The 22,999-nt window shown below is 42.4% G+C and overlaps 1 protein-coding gene across 1 annotated transcript in view; it reads right to left on the reverse strand.

Moving 5' to 3' along the window:
* Window positions 1-22,999, reverse strand: part of CMC1 (C-X9-C motif containing 1) — a 68,354-nt gene that overhangs the window by 11,746 nt on the left and 33,609 nt on the right. The window contains exon 3 of the mRNA XM_083188683.1: window positions 834-924. Coding sequence (XP_083044809.1) covers window positions 834-924 — 91 coding nt within the window. The remainder of the gene's footprint in view (window positions 1-833; window positions 925-22,999) is intronic.

The raw sequence follows: 22,999 nt of genomic DNA on the forward strand, positions 1-22,999 counted from the left end.
CTATATATGATATAGGATCGCACTCCATACAACAAATGTACAACCACTGGGGTGATGTCCAGAACTCTCCTCGCAAGAAAAAAGTCCATGTATATAAAGACCAAAAAGACTCACTCTCCAGACTGTTTGATGCAAAATAAAAAGCTGTGTATTTGTATTCACATAGACATCAATATAAGAAAGAAGGGTACTCAACGTTAGCGTTTCAGTCCTTATAGGACCTTCCTCAGGAGTTAGACAACAAGGGCATCCATTTGGGGTGAAGCACAGCGTGGACCACACAGCAGGTTCCTACAGCCGCTGTAGGAACCTGCTGTGTGGTCCACGCTGTGCTTCACCCCAAATGGATGCCCTTGTTGTCTAACTCCTGAGGAAGGTCCTATAAGGACTGAAACGCTAACGTTGAGTACCCTTCTTTCTTATATTGATGTCTATGTGAATACAAATACACAGCTTTTTATTTTGCATCAAACAGTCTGGAGAGTGAGTCTTTTTGGTCTTTATATCTATATATCTATTTATATTGTTGGAATTGCAATGCGGGATGCCTTTGATATATATTTTGGGTGAATCTGTGTATTATTTGTCCAGGAAATAATAAAAATTTAGGTGAATGTATGTGTATCTCTATGGTAAAATATTTTATTTAGTAGTAGTGCTTTACTTTTCATTTAAAACTGCTCAATTTGTATAAGTTCTAGTCTGCAGAGGCCTTAAATACCCAGTTACATACTGTCTGTAATGAGCTCATATGACCAGGCCACAAACACAGGCCCCATGAAATCCTAACGGTGCAGTGTACAAGTAGAGAGGGAATGAGTAACACCACTTACTGCTTTGTGAGACAGTCCTTCAGTGCAGCGTTCTCCTCCCTGCATTTCACCACCATAAGAAATCCATTTTTTTGACAGCATTTTGTGAAAGCTGCAATAAAAATGCAGTATTAAAACCATAGTTTGAGCACAGTCAATTACATTGTTCCTGAATTACAGCTGAACCTAAGGATAAATCACTAGTGTATAAGCAAAGATGCATTTGAAAACTTGAATATGCATTTCTGCATTCCAGTTGCATGCATTCCTTGATACATCCGACTTGAGATGATGCACACACATCATGAATAAGGAAACATGCTTTATGACAATTTTTAAATCTTGTAACAAACCTATTAAAAAAATTGCATAACTGGAAGCAACTCAAATGGTCTAACTTAACTTCTTCTGCAGAACCTTACCTTACAAAAACAGATTTATGTGTGCATTTTAAATCCAATAGTTGAAAGGCCAAAAGCTAATAAAAATCTGTTGTGTAGTACAAAATATGGTTGCTATTAGGAGATATAGACTTTTGGGGCATAATCTATGCCCCATGATGCCCATGCCTGCCTGTGACTCTTCTTATATACCCACATGAAGCTATCTTATTACAATATGTATTAATGACAAACACAAAGGTATACTTTTATATTTCAATGAGGTATCATGAGGTATACAGTATTATTTATTTATTAACAGTTTCTTATATAGCGCACACAGATTCTGCAGCGCTTTACAGAGAATATTTCATCATTCACATCAGTGGGGCTTACAATCTATATTCCCTACAACACGTACACACACACACAGACATTGTAGGGTTAACTTTGTTGGAAGGGAAATTAACCTATCTGTATATTTTTGGATTGTGGGAGGAAACCGGAGTACCCGAAGTAAACCCACGCAAACATGGGGAGAATATACAAACTCTGCACAGTTAGACCCATGGTGGGAATCTAACCCATGACCTCAGCGCTGTGAGGCAGTAATGCTAACCGTTACACCATCTGTACTGTAGCATTTATGTTGTACAAACATATTTTTCCTGCACTAACCTGAGGAAAACCATCACTAATGAGCAAACCAGTCAAGCGCCATCAAAATCCACTTTTGTTCGGGGAAGAGTTGCAAGTTAGGATTACTGAGTGGTCCTACAAGTGGAATTGAGGCTGCAAGGATAGCGCCTTGGGACATTTCTTCTTTTTTGTTAGACGTGTTTGTACAACATAACACATGAAATCCGCACAAATATTAAATTTTATATGTGCATAAAACATGGTTTCAAAATATGAAACAAAGTTTGTGTACTATCTCAGGCACTGACCTTAAATACCAGGCAATCATTTTTTTGCACATATTTAGTGCCAGTTAGATATCTTTTCCCCAGTAGTGCCAATTACAGACGTACCCAGTAGGTTTTTCAGGGGAAAAAAAAAAATACATTTTGGAAACTGGTTTTCAGAATAATGTGGACAACTGATATTTAGATAAGGTGGGGTGGGGAAGGGGGGGGGGGGGGAAGATACCTTATTGCACAAACATGGATCTAAAATATCATACCTCATGTATGAATAGATCATTATTGACTTTATGTGTACACACTACGATTACTGTAAACTGGTTTAAAAAAAATATATATATATATATATATATATTTTGTGTAAAAATTAATATAATGAATATCTGTAATTCATGTAATTACAAAAGTAATGGTCTTATCCTAAGATTATATTTTGCTTATTGTCTTTGTATTAATTGCTGTAGCTATAGTGTACATATTTTACAATGCTGCTGGTGTGATATATCCACAAGGCATTGTTTACAAAAAAAAAAATATATATATATATATATATATATATATATATATTATATATATTATATTATATATATTATAATATATATATATATATATATATATATATATATATAATTATATTAAATGTTTTGATCAGTGAAAAATTACACATTACGCGCATTATAAAATAGAGCTGTATGAAACCTGCCAAAGGGTCTACATTTTTTTCTGAATGAACCGGAGTTCTACTCACTTAATGCATCTAACCACAGAACACACACTGGATGTAACAGACAAGTACAAAATGTAATTACAAAGAAAAGACCAATACATTCTGCATGATGGCACATACTGAATTTATACTTTCTGAAATTGGTTTACACATGACTAGGGCTTCTAATACAATGTTATAGCTTTGTGACCAACAAATTAATCCTTGTTGTAAGCATTTTCTCACTCACTGACCAAATCTGATACTCCAGTCTCGCTATGGCTGGCCTGCAGCCACACTCTGTTTGTAAGGTCTTTGTCGCTTATTTAGCACAAGGATTTAATTAGAATATATCCTATCATATCACATAAAATGGAGCCAGGCTGTTATTGGTTTTGATTGATGCAACTCCTTTTTTGTTTTGGATTTTTTATTAGAAATGATGTATAAGGTGGGGTAAGTTGTGTGCAAAATGTATTCACTTTGTATTTCACAACAGAACTTCAAAATGCATTTAGTAAAATAAAAATAATAAAAAGACACTGTATATTAAAACATATTTCTATACTGTATATAGTTGCCACTGTGCAGTGCTATACAACAAACAATAATGGATACCGGCAATGCAATGAATGGCACAATATCCTGTTTACTTTATGCAAGTACTAAGGATGCTGCACACACGGGTCAGCTGGCTGGTGCATGTGCTAGATCAGAATTAAAGGGCAATGAGTAACCTGAATAGTGATACGGACAGTGGGTGGGGAGTTTGGAAAATAAGTCATAGGTGGCAGATGTGGAGGGGTGGACAATTAAATTAGGAGAACTAGAAACAAGATACTCAGGGGGGTTTGGTGGGATTCCATGAAGAGGTGTTTAATGAAGTTGATAATCTCTGTTTTTAAATATAATTGTATTTTATAATTCTGTATTATCACTGTGTACCGGCATATAGCTTTTCAGGGAGTGCCAACAGAAATGGAAGGGTGCCAGAGGAAAGTGCCCAAGATGATGGGAACAGAGTGCCAGGGGAGAAGAAAGGCCATGGGACAAATGTAATCAGGTATTGGATTATGAAATGGCCTAGAAACCTCAGCAGTGTTAAAAATCCCACACACATTTGGCTCTAAATGTGTATTTTTCTCCTTAATTTCTGGTCAGCTTTCTAGCCTCTCTCAGTCCTCCTTTTTGGTCTTCCTCATTCAGTCTAGAGCCCCATACGCACTAGAGGATATTGTGATCAATATCACTCAGAAAAGGGCTTCTGAGCGATATCGGTCACAATATCGTCTAGCGTGTACACTCAATATCGTTAAAGATATTAATGATTGGGGTCTTCTGAACATGCAGCTCAATTTGGCTATATAACCACATGACCTGCCTGTTCAGTGGGTCCAGGTGACATGGCCGTTGATAACGTTCAGTGTACTGTATACTCGCAATATCGGGACCCGCGGCCGATCTTGTTAATTATATTGTCTGCGGCCCCCGTTGTTTAGTGTGTATGGGGCTTTACTTTGCGGTGTTTGCTGTTTTTGTTCATGCTAGATTGGCTATTTTTACCACAGACACACAGAATGGTGGAAGCTAAATCAATTGGTCCATCACAAGTCCATAGGAGGAAAATAAAAAAATTCCACCAGCACACTGCAACGAACCCATCAGAGACATGCATCCTACATAATAATAGAAATGCAGAGATCTCAGCAGTGCAATTGTGAGCATTAGAACATATACTACAGTAGTGTGCAAATTCCATCTGAGACCAGCCCGCAAAGGATGCAATATCAGGTGCTGTTGCCAGCATTGAAACACCACAACAACGGCACATCACACCCTCCACAGTAAATAGGATCGACCCCTTTGATATAAAATAGCAATCCATGATAACCACCAGTGTCACGACATGACAATAATATAACGAGGATCACCACTCTTTCTGCATGGTTACATCCTCCTCATTCTCCATCTGTAAATTGGTATTCTGTTACATTTGTTAGTTTATTGTTAAGTATCAAAATTACATTTTCATACATTTTTCACTACTTATTGGGATTATTTTACACAGTATTCCAAATGTTTATCCGGATTAATTTAAAATGCAGAAGAATAAAACAAACACTTCAATACTCCTTATGGATGGTGTTAATGGCTCATCTTCCATACCACGTTATGGCGATCAAACAAGTTATACTGCTTTCACATCGCAAACCCTGCTCTAACCCGTAATTTGAAAATGTTTCTGAAATGGGTCTGAGCAAGTTAAACCCCTTTCACATTACATGGTGGACCTGGTTTATTACTGGGTTATTACTAGGGATTGAAAAAATGCTCAATCCTGGGATTGGCTTCCCTATTTAAAAAAATGCCCCAGCCGCCGCATACTTACATACCTGGGCGGATGCGGCCAGGATCCGGGTGGTGTGGCAGAACTCATAAGGTGGTGAGCAGTGGAGAAGGAGCTGAGCGGTGCGGCCGGAAGTCAATGCGGCCGTGTCCAGGAGTGGCAGTGCAGCTTTCTGGCCTGCACAGCATGAATACTGACATTATGATCCGCTGCGCACAGAGCCACGCCAGCGTCGGGAGAAGCTGGGCAGCATCGCGTATGCGCCGTCTAATCCCGATATCCCGGCAATATTGGGGCCCGCCGATCCCGGGATTAGCAACACTAGTTATTACCAGGTTTGTGCTTTTCACCCATAGAAAACAGTGTAATGTAATTTGTAATGGACTTTTATGGCTCAAATATTTGTATTATAGCTAAAAATAAACCTGTTTGTTGATGTTTATGTACTGTACCAATTACACATGTTTTTTTATATATTAGAGGGTGCCAGTGATTTGTCTGCCAATGTCTGCCTCCCCTCTTATTCTAAGCAACTCCCTCCCCTCCTCATCAGTCCATGTTGCCATAACTGTACTGTATGTTCTGTGGTGTAGAAATATGGCAGCAATGCTTCTCCACTTCTTCAGATGCTATTTATCTGGATTCCTGATTCAGGATTGTGTCATTAGGCAGGGAGACAGCTCATTGCCTCCTTTTGCGGAGTAATGTGTTAAAATTACTAGGTTTTTTTGACCCGGTATTTTGACTATGGAGCTTTCACACATCGCCTAGCAAAAAATCAGCAATATACCGTGTTATAGCTGCGGTGTGAAAGGGGTATTACTGATGTTAAGTAATGGAATATGACAGCACTACAATCAAAGCAGTATAAGCAAACTTTGACCACTAGATCAAACATTTCAAATCTGATTGGCCGTATTTCCATCCCAAGATATTAACATGACCCGAACAACAAATAGAATATACAGGTTTAACCTCTTCAGACAAACCCTGCTAATGCTGAGTGTGTCATTGTTGTACTTAAGTTAAAAGTTATCCATATGTTAAGATTAACCCTTTGATTGCCAACGTTGCTGTGAGAGATCATCAAAATATCCGCTAAAAATCCCAGCGTCACTCACAGCAACTGTTCCTTTTTGGGTGCAATATTTAAAGAAGCTTCAATTAATTGACCTGTCTGTATCTGTATTTATTTATACTAAAAGAACAGTTGCTGTGAGCGACGCTGGCATTTTCAGATGATATTTTGAGGATCTCTCACAGCAACGTTGGCACTCACAGGGTTGAACACACGCCTGTGTTATAATATACCGCACTACCCCACCGATGAAACGTTGGCTTATTTAAATCAGGAATGTACTACTTAATGGCAAAGGCTGCTTTCAGGTGTTAGAACTGAGCGCTGTGTCACTTTAGGGTGGCGTACATAGCCGATTCTCCAAAAGTAGATGAATACAATTGCAAGTAGGGATGCCAAATCCGGGGCATTTTTTTCAATCCCGGGACTGGCCTCCCGCATAAAAAAAACAAACCCCTCTCCACCCCCCCAAAATGACCACCCCGCCCATTAACTCACATGGGCGGGCGAGAGCGATGGTGCGGCCTGGAGTGCTAGAGCAGAAGTAGCTGGCGGGACCCCAATCCAGGGAGTCAAAACGATTTTTGGGCCAAATCCCGGGATCGATGGGCCACCCTAACTGCAAGTCTAAATCCATACAACAACACTGTAAATTAAAGAGCTGTGCTGAAAAATGCATGTAGTGCATTTTATGAAATATAAGGAAACACAGGTTTTATAAAAAAAAAAATATTTTAAAATAATTCTAAGAGTGAAAATGAGTTGAAAAGGGAAATTCATTAAACATCTATCGTAGTTAGTGTAGAGTACGATATTCCAGAGGTATAGCATGTGCACGTGTTTCAGCTTCAGGCTAGTGTAAGTATGATGTGAGGTCCCCACTGAAAATGACTGCTGAGCTGCTTTCTCTAAAATGAATAATTTCTTTTGACGCTTTTGAAGGCTGCTTTTATTTAGCAAAAGCCATCGGGAGGTCCCTCTCACTTGTTAAGTCAGACTTGTTTGGTTAAAAGGTGTGATATCCCAGGAAGAGACCCTGGGATAGAGCAGCAAGCATGTTTTAGAATGGTGATAAAAAAGCTCTGCTTAGAATATACAGACAGATCATAGAACAATGACAAAATAACCCCTTATGCTATGAAGCTATAGCCTCGATTAGACTACAGATCGTAATTCCAATAGGGAAATTCTGGCTGCATCAACCACAATTTTCCTGTTCTCAGTACAGATTAGTATACAGTATTTTAGATTAATAGTTTAAACCCATCATTTGCTAGGTCATGAGAATGCTAAATAACAAAAGAAGCGTTTATGGGGGATGAATGAAGTGTCCACAAAGGATAAGGGAAGTGAACGCCCTTCCATGGGTGATATTCAGTGCGGCCGATATTCAATGACCTCCTTGCTTTGCATTCAGAATAGCAGAAGCACATCAATCTACCAAATCCAGAAAAAGTATTTTCCAAAATTGGATCTTATCAAAAAAATTACATTGTGATGTTATTTATTGAGTGATCAGCAGATATTCCTACCAGGATCAGCTGCACAAATTTAATTCTTCTAATAGTTATTACCCCTGATGAAGTCTTATAGACGAAAGGCGTCGGGTTTTGTTCATCTTTAATAAAAGGACTATTTTTCCAGACATGGGCCCTTATTCTGAATCGTGCGGTACGGCCCGCGTGCGGCCGTACCGCCGATGTTTTCAGTCTGCACATGCGCAGAGGTCAATCTGCGCATGTGCAGCCCAATTCGCCGCAGACGTAGTTCGTCCGCCGCAAAAGGGGCGTATAGGGGCGTGAGGGGCTTCATACCCTCATTTCCCTATGCATACGCCCCGCGTTTCATGGGCGTTCCCATGCAAACGCGGGGCGTATGCATGCTAATGAGGGTATGACGCCAGTGATGGGGGCGGGAAGCTGACGTCGCCGGATGTCAGCTCTCAGCCCCCATACAAGCTATCACACGGACGATTGTCCGTGTGGTCTCAGCTTGCGGGACCTGGTGGGGCGTGCGGCCCTGCCTTCGATGGTCGCCGACCATCGAATGCAGGGGGCAGCTCCCTCCATGGTGGAGGCGTACGCCCCACCATTTTCTTGCGGATCGCCAGCCGTCCGTGTACGGACGGCCGTGGCGATCCGTATCGTGGGCGGGGTTTGGTTTGTGCGGCCGGAGCACCGTGTGCGGCTCCGGCCGCACAGACCAGAATAAGGGCCATGGACTGGGCCTAATCATTGTGGATGTCTCCAAAATACAAGGAAACGAATTTCTGAAATGTTATATTGATTGTATTATGTTATATTGGGAGGTACAGATTTTATATTAGGTAGCGCACCCCAATCTCCCCCTCTTTTCTTCGATTACTATACTGTTCCTCACTAACAGGAGGAATTTTGGTGGTGCTGCACATACAAATAAGCGCAATACAGAGTCAAACCCTTTCTTTTATATATCTATCTATCTGTATATCTCTATATCTATATATATATATCTACAAGTCCAATGAAAGAGGCACTCAGACTTTTTTTGCTAAAAAATCACGCTGTATTGGGCATAGTATCATAGATCTATGATACTATGCCCAATACAGCGTGATTTTTTTGCAAAAAAAGTAAGAGTGCCTCTTTTATTGGACTTGTATTTATGGATATTAGAGCGCACCAGGCGAGTTGATCTACTTTATTGGAGTGCCGGCATAAAAGGAAGTATATATATATATATATATATATATATATATATATATATATATATATATGCACACAATAGTGGTTATGGCGCCCAATGTGTAAATGTTAATGTCCAAATACAATAATTGTTATCCAAATCCAAATGAAGTGAAAAGGAGATTTCTTCCATTTCTTCTAACACTTGTTTATTTAGTCTTCACAGGATTATTGGGTAAAAACGGCAAGTAGAAATATCAACCAACGCGTTTCGTCTCACAGACGAATCCTTGCTCTGCTAGCCTTCTCTGGAGGAACTACTAGTACTGGTGGAGATTATATTTGAGCACATAAATTTCTTTTGTTGGATGGACATACACTTACCCGAGAATTTAGGATCACCACTAAATTGATCCAGGGGAGGCTCATTGAGGTGCTTTTTGAACCACTTAATTATAAACCCTGTACAGGGCACAACACATAGTTGGAAGACCATAATTATTCAACTTATAGTTTAGGTTGCCTATTAAGTCGATCCAGGGGAGGTAAATTGAAGCACCCCCAAGCTACATAATTTATAGGATTAAGGAAGTTACCCTTATACATATATATATATAAACCGCTCCAATCGTTTTTGGGTATACCCCAGATAGACACATACAATGCTATCATATCGATAATGAAAGATTGTCATGTCATATTCCCCTGATGAAGTCTCTGTGAGACGAAACGCTTACCCAATAATACTGTGAAGACTAAATAAACAAGTGTTGGAAGAAATCTCCTTTTCATTTCATTGGATAACAATTATTGTATTTGGACATTAACATTTACACATTGGGCGCCATAACCACTATTGTGTGATATACTTGGGTTTGGTTATTCTCTATCCCTCAGGGAATTTAGTGGTAAGGCTGCCATATCTTGATATACTAATACTGTTAATTTGGTGGTAGCGCGATTTGGATTATTGGGGTACATATATATATATAGCTATATAGATATATATCTATATTGATATATATATATATATTTTAGGGCAGAGTGAAAAAGTTTAAGTTGAGATATTCAAAATTGGCTAGTGTGGAAAAGATGTGACTTGACCTGAATAAGAAACATGCAAAAGTGTTTTGCTCTAGATCAAAATCTTCTGTTCCAGCAAGACACCTAGGGGGAATTTACTAAGACTACGGATACGATTTTTCGTATTCATATTCTAGTTAAAATGATCTAGTTAAAATTATGTAAGGATGTCTTAAACTGTTTTTCAGACCAATTCATGTTTAAAATAAACTGCCACAATGAAAGACAATAATCAGAAGTGTATAAAATACTGAACCTAAAGAACAGAGTGTAATGCATTGTTTTCTGTACTTACTGTACATTCAGTAAAGAGTTGGACATTACAAGACACAGAGGGGCACTATTCTATTAAGGGCAAAAAAAGGGGATTTACCCTTATTTTTTGCCACAAAATTTCTTTTCTTGGACATTTTAAATACAGAGCATCCCCTCCCCCACCAAAAAAAAAAACAAAAAAAAAAACTTTTGGGTGAAAACACATAATATTCACAATTGTGACCATGAAAACGGGTCAGCTATCAGGGATTTATTTCTCCCACCAAAGTCAGTCACTTTGCACTAGGACAAGCTCGTACTCTTTTTACTATGCTAAAGTATATTAATGAACCACTCTAAGACATCCTGACATCATTTTAACTAGATCGGAGCTTCTTCATAGGTGTCATTATTTTCATCTAAAAAGCGAAACTTTAGGTGCCTTGCCAGAACAGAAGATAATGACTCAGAGTAAAACGCTATATATATATATATATATATATATATATATATATATCCGCCTTTTAGAACTTGCCGAAGCCGATTGGTCCTGGTGTTTGCATATGCACATTATCGCCCATGCGCAAACCCTAGACATCGTGTATAACAGGGCTTGACAAATTTCTAAAAAATCTAGGAGCCAGGATGAAAATGTAGGAGCCAGAAAAAAAAAAAATAGTGACAGTGTGCGCCAAAAAGTAACACCATAATGCCTATTACATATGTCACATACCCATTACACATACCACAATGCCCATTACACATTATGCCACACTCCGAAAAACCTTTTGCATACTATACCACACACAATAATGGCCATTACATATACAACACACACCGCAATGCCCATTACATGGTGAACCAAACACCGTAATGCCCATTACATATAATACCACACAACGTAATGCCCATGGCATATTATGCCACAGTGTTGCTTACTTACATGCTCATTGCTATGGGTTTCTGGCTTGATGCCAGGCAGGGGCAGACTGAGAAAAAAATGACGGGGGGGGGTGCCTCTGGTGTCTGGTGCCTCTGGTGTCTGATGCCTCTGTGCCCGTGGCTGGTTATGCTATCAGCATTTACAATAGCCTCGGGTGCCCCTGTTAAAACAAAGACACTTAAACAGATGGCCCCGCAGTGGTATATTATGTTCAATATAACAGCCAGCACGGCGGCAGCCCGGCAGAGCGGTGCACAGCTCTCCCGGCTGCCGCTGCATCAGAGCAGGTCCGCAGTGCACCTATTTCAAAACTCAAGCACGGAGCAGCATTTGTTGCTCCCGATTAGCTTGTGAGCCGCCTTGACTTATGTAATAGTCGCGCCGCGGACCTGCTCTGATGCAGCGTTTGCCGGGAGAGTTGTGCACCGCTCTGCCGGGCTGCCTGCTATAATGAACATAATAACACGCCGCGGCACCATCTGTTTACGTGGTCTAAAACGGGCACCCCAGGCTGCTGTATGTGCTGAAAGGATAGCAAGCCACGGGGACCCGCTGCTAACGCAGAGGCTGCTGCCAGCTCCCTGCTTCTCCATGTCCCTCTCCCGGCAGCCGGGAGAGTTGTGCCCTGCTCTGCCGGCTGCTGTCGCGGTGGCTCTTACCGTATAACCCACAGCGGGGCCCGCTGCTGTAAATCCACTACTCTGCCCGGGGGTTCTGCTTCATGGCAAATCTGGTCGCCAGGAAGCAGAATCTGAACGCCATGGTGACCTGGCCCCCGGGTTTTGTCGAGCCCTGGTGTATAATCACTGTAGATGGGGAATGTCCGTTTCTCACCAACAATGATTAAACACGATCCTTCTATTAGAGAACACTAACTGGCCATTCATATCACTCAACAGCTGGATTGTGGATACATGACAATAATAACCTGTAAAACATTTCAACATATTTCAAGTGGACCATTTGGCACCAACCCATTGATATAAACAACTGGAGTAAACTTTGACCCAGTTCATCCGTCTTGGCACAAACATCAATAAGACCTTGGAGTGCTTAGTGGCATATTACTTGCTATTATCATCTGTAGCATAATAAACTGATTTTATATTAAATAACCGTCTTGGGTGTTTTAATTATTCCAACCAAGTTTTCATACTACTCACTGCACCCTACTAGGTGCAGGGAGTGCGGCTGCTATGGGGCCCAGAGCTGAGAGGGGCCACCTTTCCTGTCAAACTAACATGTGCCGTATACATTTTTCCCCACTGGGTGGCACATAGGGGCCCTTGCAATTTTTTTGCTATGGAGCCTATAAATATCTACAGTTATTACTCCACTGACACCATAATTACCCTGGCATATCTAGGATAGGTGCATACATACACACCATAATGGAGGAATTCAGAGCAACTGGTTCTCTCCGCGAGTTCTTGCCAGCACCTGGACAGCTCCCTTGAGAAAGCATGGAAGAGATCCGTGCCATGGGAGTGCCCTGGGCAGGTAGCCACACTAGCTGTGTGCCTGGAGAAGGAATGTTTGTTTCTGATGGAACTTTTGCGATCACATAGGGCTGCTGCCATTACTAACAAATGCATGCAGACAGTGATAATGGTGGATGCAGGGGCGGGCTGGGTGGCAGGGTGCCATTTGCCCCCCGGACCGCTTACACAGCCACTTGCTGCGGGCCGCGCTGGATCCTGCGTATTGGCCACCTCCTCCAGCGCTGGCAGCGGCTTCCAGAAAACGGCCGCGGCTACAGGAAAATGGCCGCATTGTGGGGACATATCTGGCACTGTGGGGGCATATGTGTCTCTGGCTCTGTGGGGGCATATGTGTCTCTGGCTCTGTGGGGGCATATGTGTATTTGGCACTGTGGCGGAATATCTGGCACTGTGGGGGCAAATCTGGCACTGTGGACATCACATTGTGCGGTGTAATGGGCATCATGGTATGGAGCGTAATGGGCATTACGGTGTGGGTAGCATTGGGTAATTGCCATCACAGTATGGATTGTAATGGGCATCAAGGTGTGCGGCATAATGTGTAATTAGCATCACAATGTGCAATCTGTAGGTGCACAATACAATCATGGTACAGGCCACGTCCCCTCATGATAGGTTACACGCCTAATTTTTCAGCGCGCCTCCGGTGCGCACAAGCATTCCGTCTTCCAGAAAGTTGGGGGGGGGTATGGGCTAGTGCTCTGGACTTGCCCCCTAGGCTATAAGTTGCCAGCCAGCCCCTGGGTGGATGTATAGGGGCTCTGCGACATCGTACGTGCATGTGGCCAACTTAGCTTGCCATTGAGCCATGCAAGGGGCTTGAATGCCCTCATCACCTTAACAGTCACCTGACAGTTGGGATTCCAATGTCGGAGAAATGATGGTCGGAATCCAGGCTGACAGAGTTATACCATACCGGACTGTACAGTACATGCAACTCCCAAGACCGGCCCCTCATGTCCAATTCACAATCATGACAGATGTAGGTTTTGCCTGACATAAGAAATCCAGTGATTGATCAGTTTAGCAGAGCACAGATATCGTTGCCGATATGCTGCGAGAGATCTCACACTGTGGGCCAAATGTAATAGGGTGTGGGAATCAGAAAGTGAGAGGTTTAGGGAGAGTGTTCCCATTTTTTTAAAGCGCCAATCCTTTTACAAGGAAAAATCAACCTGGTTTATTTGGTGTAAATAATTGCTGCTTTAAAAAAAATGGGAAATCTCTCCCAAAATCTCTCACTTTCTTAATATCACACCCTATTACATTTACAATTTCACCTTAATCCATAATAAACCATTTAAATGTGATAATTCTCCCCCCAAAAATACACTATAGAACATTAAAAACCCACAGAACCATATTATAGATAATATAACATTTGAAATAAGGGAAATCTGCCATCTTGGGCACATTGTTATTATTATCATTATTATTATTAGTTAGGACTCTGAGGGGATCCCAGACAAGAGGTTACCGGGAAGAACAGGCCACAATCCAACCCTAACTCTGTTAATCCCTCCAGAGGTTATAGGCACCTGCAGAGCTAAGGCTTCACCAATAATAGCCACGTCCGAAGGGGTAAATTAGGTTCACCCCAACCCCGGTGCCACCTGGACTTTGCAAGGAAACAAGGTGCCCACCACCTCCAGAGCAGACAAGAGGATTGCTAACTAATAACCGGAAAACATGGAACACAACAGAAATGTGGCACAGCTGTCCTCCATAGGAGAGAGTCCTCCAGCAGTCCAACAAACACTAATTTACACAAATGATCCCTAGCTGGATCCTTTAGGAAGATAGTGAAGTGGGGAGCAACGATACAGTTTCCCACCACACTACCCCAGGTGCAACAACGCATGAAGGTGTTAATAATTACACAATACTCCAACAGCTAGACCTATACATGCAGTTCTGCAGAAAGACGTTATAACACGGAGCTGGCACCCACCATAACACTGGTGATCGTTTGTGGGAATACCAGCGAGACACCATATAACATGACACATTGATTATACTGAACTGCAAATAACAGAGAATACAAATACCTAGATGATACAAGGACACTTATCTATGAACAGGTCTGGGTCAGGACATCAGGAGCCGGTACCAGGGAACAGGAAGAAACTTGGACTCATCTGTGACACAATTCCAGATGCACAGCAAGGACACAGACTTCAGGCTTACACAAGAAGCTGACAGGCAAAACAGACTAGGACTGGCTGCACAAGGAAAATCACTGTCAGGGTCTGCATGCTGGGAGCCTAACTAAATAACCTAGCATGCAGCCACACCCAAGGAGCAGGGTATGCATGAAACCCAGGCAAGATGGATCCGCAAAACCCGGAGTACTGATCCAGGGGAAACATACAAACTACAAACAGAATATATACAGCAGATTTACACCAACCCGCTGGATTCGGGTCGTAACATTATTATTACACTTTACAATTAAAAACAACAATAATAATACAAAACCGGGTATTAACAGGAAGACATAGAGGTAGGAGGGCCCTGCTCACAAGCTGACACTCTATAGGGAAATAGGCATTGATACACAAGGATAGGTGCCACCTGTTGCATAATGGTCAGCCAAATTGCAAAGGTTCTTGGTGGCCTGTATGATACGGTGACCCAGCAATGTTGGCCAAGGGTCAGGATGATAGGAAAGTGAACTTGTGGGTTAACGGGTTATACGAAGTCTGCACAAGGAAAATCAGTTTGATTATCGCATCACTGCTTAAGCATGGATATACTTAAAACCTGGGCTGTTAGGGTGCCTTGATGACCAAGTTTGGGAACCACAGCTGTAGGTAGAGAGTGTCCTCTTTACTTTAAAGAGTGGGTCAGTCATTTGGTACCATTATATTTCTAGGTAAAAAATCCTTTCTACTCTTAGAATATACTGTAAGCACTTTGTAAATTAACCTTGACATCACTTGCTACGGCCAACTTGAAAATTAAGCTTATAAAGGTAGTATTCCTCCAACAGTTAGACTGTTATGGATACTCGCTCAGTAATTATTTTCCTCTGCATTTTGCTGTCCTGTACACGATCTTTCAAATGTTTTTTTTTCTTTAGTATCTCTCTTAGGGGTCAATCCAATTACCGTGAAGCTATCACAGAGGAGAGTAAGGGCGGTATTCAATGAGAATACCTGCGAGGTGCAGCGAATCCTTTTTAGGATTCGCTGCACATTCGCCACGTTCCGGAGCCGGCGGGCTCCGGTATTCAACGTGTCAGGGGCTCGCTGCCCCTGACTGGCGAATATGAGCTCCTGCGGCGATTGCCGCAGGGAGCCTGAGGACGGTGCCAGGCAGAGAGATGGTAGTCTCTCTGCCTGCCCCAGAACTTTGTGGGGGGTAGGTGGGCTCCCCGGGTGCCAGGCAGCACAGGCTGCCCCCCGGGGGTGCCAGCAGGGGAGCGTATATTCACTATACCCGATCGTAACGATCGGGTGCAGTGAATATATGAATATGTAATGAGCGGCTCGCCTCCGGCGCCCCCTGCTGGCTGCTGTGTAAAAAAAAAAAAATATATATATATTTTTTTTTTTTAAATTAAATATATATTCATGTGCTTACAGCACATGAATAAAAATAGCATGCCCCTCCTCAGAATAAAATTCCTGATTTTTTGACACCAAATGTAAAAAACAAAACACTTTATTTTAAAAGTTCACATTCCACTTCACCATAAAAAGATAGCGATTGCTACTCGGTGAATCATGGTGAAAAAAACCTTGAAATGTATTCGCCATGTGGTCATTGAATAGGGTGATTCACCGTTTTAGTCAGAAATTCGCCAAACAGCACAAATTCGCCATAAAAACATGGCGAATCAGGCTCATTGAATACCGCCCTAAGTGTGGTTGCATGCCACACTTATAGTATTGCTGACTTGCAAATTCTTGTTTGGAGCCCCATAGAACAGTAACAAAAACATCTGTGAATCAGCATTCAAAGGATCTGCGAGGGGTACAAGTTTTGGTACCATTGCATTTCACAGCCACATTGAAATTTGTTTTTTTATTACATCACTTTGCAGAACTATTTATTCTACATTTTGTGTGTGGACCCCAGTTTCATGGTCGATTAAATTGCACTTATGTTTCCGTTTTTTAGTGAAAGCCTGTTTTGTTCAATTCATCTGGAGGAATCTAAAATATAGCCCCATATACACTCGACAACCCGCAACCGGGTGGATATTGTTAACAATATCAGCCATGGGTAAACAAATTGCGCATACACACCGGGACCTGCTGAATATGCATGTTCCGATGACGTGTGTGTGGGTAGGTTATCATTAACGATGCGCGGGTTGTTAATAATATGTGTAACATTCACTAGCATTTTGGTGCTTCAGTGTAGTATTTCAAACAAGAATTTAACCAGTTTTCAGATGGACACACCTAAACACCTATTGTTTTGGAGGAATCCTCCATGAGTAATTGTTATGCTCCATATACAGGCTTTCATCACATAGATCAAACATTTTTTTGTTGTGGCAGGTACACCATAATTGTAGCACAAACTTCCATGGGGTCAATGACCCTCTTGTTGGCTAAACAGAGTGGCCATTGACACCACTAAATTGATGTCAGCTTCTCACACCAACAGCAAATGAAATCTCCCAGCTGTCGGGAAAGGAATGTGCTATCCTTCAAAGCAATCGCTATCACAGCAAGTAAACTTTAGCCTGACCGTTCTATACATTACATTAAACATTGGTTCAAAAACACTACATCCAAGAAAGTTAGTTTTTGCACTCTCTTGCCAAAGTGCCTTTTCTACGAAAATCAATGCCTTCCTTCCCCATGCAAGGCAAATACCAAAACCTTCATAATGACTAGAATACAGGGATCAGCTATCCAGTCAGTTATATACAGCTAGAAGGAGAAAGTTTGCGCTTCACTACGAGAGGAATTAAGATGGCAGCAGCTAGACCCTGGGGTTACCCAAAGTCCCTTTTAGCAAGCATACACAATAAATCGACTGAACATTATCACATTTAATGTTTAGTCGATTTTTTGTATATCTAGACAGTTAGTAATGAGAAAAAGACACTTTATAAGTGACTCACTGAGGTAGTTCCGAAGCCATTTTTTTCCTGTAATACTATATTTAAATCCCCACCCCTTTGTTATCTATTGATAAAGGGGCCTGTGTCAGTGTTGTGTGCTGAGCGATCTACCAGACCCAGTGTTCTCTATATTAATTGCTGGGCGATAGCGCCGTGCATAGCTATCACCCCTACACACGCAGCAATGTAGGGGCATTTTCTAAATGATCTAGTAAGATCGCTTAGAAAATGCCCTCAAATCGGCCCATGTGTAGGCCCCATTATAGTGTTCTTTTTAGTTCCAATAGTGAAAGGCCGATATCCTATTGCGGATAATAGGCTCGTCCCAGACCTATCTACTTAGCCCCGTTAAACCGGCACGAGACACTGGTTTATCAGGATTTGTTTTACCTGCCTCAAGCAGGCAAAGCATAATCGCCGGATGTGGTTGGGGTGAAAACAGACAGGTTTCACTGAACATGTGTGTTTTGGGTCTTTTTAAATCGAGCGTTCCAATAGAATAGATCAAAACATTAAAAAAAAAAAAAGATCAGGAATAGCAAAACAAAATACTTCCATTTTTCGCTCCCAATGTTTTAATCCGTGTAGTAAGATACCCGGATAAACGTTTGTTTCTCTGTTTGAAACAATCTTTGATTCTATGCAATGAACCTTTTTGGTTCACTGAAGAGCACCCTTATAAAAACACCCTTCGCATCATTGAAGCATAGGAATATGCACTGCTATTTTATGTCTGAAATACACCATTTTATATTTAAAGTCAATTGAGTTCCGCTTGCTCTCTGCTGGACAGCCTGTGTGGGGAAATTGCCAGTTCCCACCTACAGAACTGTAGATTATGAGATGACCCCTTAAATTAAGACAATGGAGAAAAGACAACATCTAAATATTTTATATTTTTATGCATGCAATAATGAAACCATCCCTTAGCAAAAGAAGCATCCTGGATAATAGATGCCGCACACATCACCGTTTCCTCAACAGTCGCTGTTATTACACAAGGGCACAGGAGTTCCTTCTATCACACGAGGAGGACACTCATCAGGAAGCCACGTCACGTTCTTCCCCATCATGGCATGAATTGAAACGATCGGTGTTAACATGCAATGTTATTCAGCAACCACACTGAGATATATCACCAAAGCTCAGACTTGTTAAAAACATAACTACAGACACCAGCATAACTTTGCCTGCGTTGCCCTGGCTGCAGCTTGAAAGTCTTTACAATTTTTCTACTTAGTCACTGGCCCTACTGAGGTGTCATCTCACCATGTATATTATCACAACACTTAAGATATTGTGATCACACTCTTCAAATAAATGAAAGTGTTTGCCATGAATAGGGAGGGCTACTTTTATTTATTTATTTTCTGTACGCTCAACACCTTGCAGTGATATGATTTGCAGGCGTTAAAACAAAGAGCAGCTTAGGTGGAGGCCTGTGCTAAGTACATTGCTGTAAAGCGTACGGAAGCATTGTCACTGCAAACTGCTAGCAGGGTAACAGCGTGTTGAAAAGATGAATGTTTCTTGGAAAACCAAAGCATCTTAGAAAGCCAGGAGTAGTGTTAGCCAAACGTAGTTGCTGTTAATGTCCCTACTGTACATTCTACAAGGATTTCAAGGGTAGGGTAATCTTTGTTAGAGCACTTAAGTATTAAACAGTCATGATTTAATTATAAACACAAATACACTTAAGGAACTTTAACAACACTTATACCCTTTTCACAACAGCCAGACAGTAGGGTACCTCCCAGAACCAGCATGGGATACAAGTTAGTGTGAAAGGTACTTACCCGGCATCCCGGCTTGCTTCCAGCAGCGGGTGGTAGCGTCTGATCCGGGCAGCGGGGTCCAGGCAGCGGGAGCTGGGCGCTTGTAGCGCTATTTGCCGGGCAGCGGAGCGGGAAGCGCTGCTGGATTTGAAAAGACTGGCCGGATGCTCTCAGCCAATCAGCGTCCGGACAGTCTTTTCAAAATGTTTTCAAATTCTCCTGCCCCGCTCCCCAGCAAATAGCGCTACAAGCGCCCAGCCGCTGCCTGGATCCCCACATTCTGGACCCCAGACCCAGCCACCCGCTGCCCCCCTCACACCAGAAAATGCAGGGACGAGGCCAGTGTGAAAGGGGCCAACGCCGGAGTGTCCTTGCTTCAGCCCTAGACTGTATTTCCGGGTAAGTCCCTGCATTTTTCTGGTGTGAAAGGGGTATTAGGGGGGTATTCAATCCCGACTCATGACTGTCGATCCGTCCCAACAGCTGTGACCCTGGCCTGTTTTTAATTTGCCCGATGGGATTCAATGTCCCAACTGCCGATCGGCAAAAAGGGGGTGTGTTCACATAAGGCGACCAAGACAGCATTGAATAGGTACCCACCGCTATTTTCCCCATCAGAAATAGCGTCTGGGATTGAATACCCCCTTAAGATGGGTACATACTAGATGACTTGTGAGTGATACGATATTAGGCAAACCCGGGGGCCCAAGCAACTTCGGCGAGTATCGCACTCGCCTAGCCATTTGCTCGAGGAGGGGGGCAGGGGAATGTCCAGCGTTTTATGGGCGTCCCCATAAAAACGCTGACCATTCCCCTGTACACACAGGTGGGGTGATACCCCCGTCAGGGCAGAAGGCTGGCGTCACATGACCCGCCCCCAATTCGGAGATCAGCGGCCAACTGAAAAGTATTGACTTACTTTTCAGATTGAAAGCATCATTAGATGGCAGCAATGATCAAATGATTTCTCCTCCATTCGGCCCCATGTGAAGGGATATGTAAGCCTACACATCCCCTCGCGTGCAAATTGCGGGGATTCGAGCAGCGTCTATCTGTTAGATAGGCTGCGATCATATGCAGCCTAGTGAACATGACTGAATCAGTCAGCATGTAAAAGAGGGGCACTAAAGACCCGCAGAAGTGCGCATACAGATGGAGCGTGCTCCATCTTTGCAGGGGATGGTGAAACTATCTCCAGCCCCTACCAGGGGGCGCGTGCACATGAGACGCTCGCACATCCCATGGCGAAGGAGCACCCCGCCGCCAGAGCCGGTCCCCGCCGCCAGAGCCGGTCCCCACCGCCACCCCGTGCCCCCCAACCCTGCCCGTTTGCCCAGCCGCCGAGACTGGGACATGCATCCCAGTTTATTGGAGTCCCTCTCCGCCGGCGCTCGCCAGAGGGGATGTTCTGGCAGGCGCCGGGCAACAATGAGAGGGGCTCCATCTTTAGTTAAAGATAAGGGACCAGATGCACTAAGCTTCAAAAAGTGATACAATGATCACTTTACAGTGATAAACAACCAACTCCTGTCTGACATTTTTTAAACACAGTCTGTGACATGGCAGGTAGGAGCTGATTGGCTGGCTGTTTATCACTCTCCATTTTATCAATGTTGAAGCTTAGTGCATCTGGCCAATAGTGCGTATACACCCTATATAACAATATATACTAAAATTATTGTTAACAATGGTCAATATCATGCATGTTATTTAAAATATCATCTGAAGTACACGCATCTGTAGAGCTGTGGCCTGTGCAGCTGGCATATACACAGTGAGTCCATAAAAAAAAAACGGATTCCAAAAAGCTATTCCATGGCAAAGCTAGCATGCCTTTAATTCTGTGCCAGATCAAGGTTGATTAGTTTATGTTGCAGCCTATGATGTGCAAGTGCTCAGAGACTCTTTAGTGGGCGCATGTAATGAGCCAGGAAGTTGAGAGGATGAGCATGAGAATAAGATTACACACTGCCGTGTATTGTTTAATGCTGGGTGCATGAGCTACTTGGTATTGTCAGTGCGCTGCACAAACCAGCCAGGCCTGTATGGATCATGGTTCAGTTAACATCAATGAATATCTAAAACCTCAGACTCAATTAATTCTCACCTGATTAGAATCAGACTGATATTCAAACTAAATCCACTCTCCAGTCAAGTAGAAATCAATATTTCTGATTTTACTTTTAAATCACATTTATAAATAATGAAGTCTCTGCCTCTCCAGTACGAGGGGAAGTAGGGTTTAAAAAATAATAATAATAAATTCTACTGTGCTATGGCATGCACAAAACAATTGATTAAAATAATTATTGTAATTTGAGCAACAGCATATAGAAGAATGTGATTATTTTAAATATTGGTAGATGAAATAAAAGTAATTAAAGTTGCACAAAAGGGAAAGTACTTTTTTTTTTTTTTTAAACAAAAACTCTACAGAGATGTCAACATTAGAATCTCTTGACTGTTATCCATCAGATATAGGGGTGAATTCAGATAATGAAGAATCTGTTCCCAGATGCGCAAAGTACCGCATGTGCGCGAATGGGTCCTGCGCCACAGTCTGACTCAGTTTAGGAGTGTGGAGGAGGTCGTCATCTGCCAATGTTTGCAGGGAGGGAAGAGGCCAGGATCTCAGCAGTTGGACAGATTTCCTGGTCTCTTACAAGGATCGGCAATGTGCAGCCCCATGGGTGCTGAAAACTGTCCGGTGGCTTCACAGTGGTCCAATACTGCCTCCTAGGATGCAGGTCAGTTCGCTACTGTCAATACAATAGGTTTAAGCCATATGCGCCCTTGAGACTGCAGCATGGTACACACTGAGGAGCACCACTCCTCTAATACCATGAAACACAAAAAACGAGTGGTCAAGAGCAAAGTCCTTGCTGGAGATTTAATACAGGGCTCCCTCCTCTCTGTCTTTCTTCTGTTAGTGCCTTTCGCACTTCCAAAGAAATGAAAACAGAAAAGGTATCTAATTAAGCCAATACACCAATACTTTTATGTGCTGGATGGCAATCCCTCACTGCACTCACCTAATGCCGGTGAGATGCATGCACATAAAGGTTTCTTTGATTGTCATCCGTCGTACGCTCCACATTGTACCCACATATTGCTTTGATATCCTCTATTAAATGTGACACTCACCTTAATAAAGAAGAATAAACCGTTCACTAATACCCCCTTACACATCGCAAATCCGGGTCGGATCCGGTGATTTCGCACTAAACCATTATACACAGAGGGAGACCTGGATTTAACCTTTCTTACTACCTAGGTCGAATTGCCGGGTTGGTCGACACGGATACTAAGCTATGGTGCTTTCACACCACACCTCAACCTGGATCCATATGTCACCAACCCTGACAGAATTCTAAAAGCACAATTACCAATACGGCCATAGTTTTCTTAAATCGAAGATCTGAATTTATAAGAAAAAAAGACGGAAACAT

The sequence above is a fragment of the Crinia signifera genome, chromosome 5, assembly GCF_055691185.1.
Source record: "Crinia signifera chromosome 5, ASM5569118v1, whole genome shotgun sequence".
Classification (NCBI taxonomy): Eukaryota; Metazoa; Chordata; class Amphibia; order Anura; family Myobatrachidae; genus Crinia; species Crinia signifera.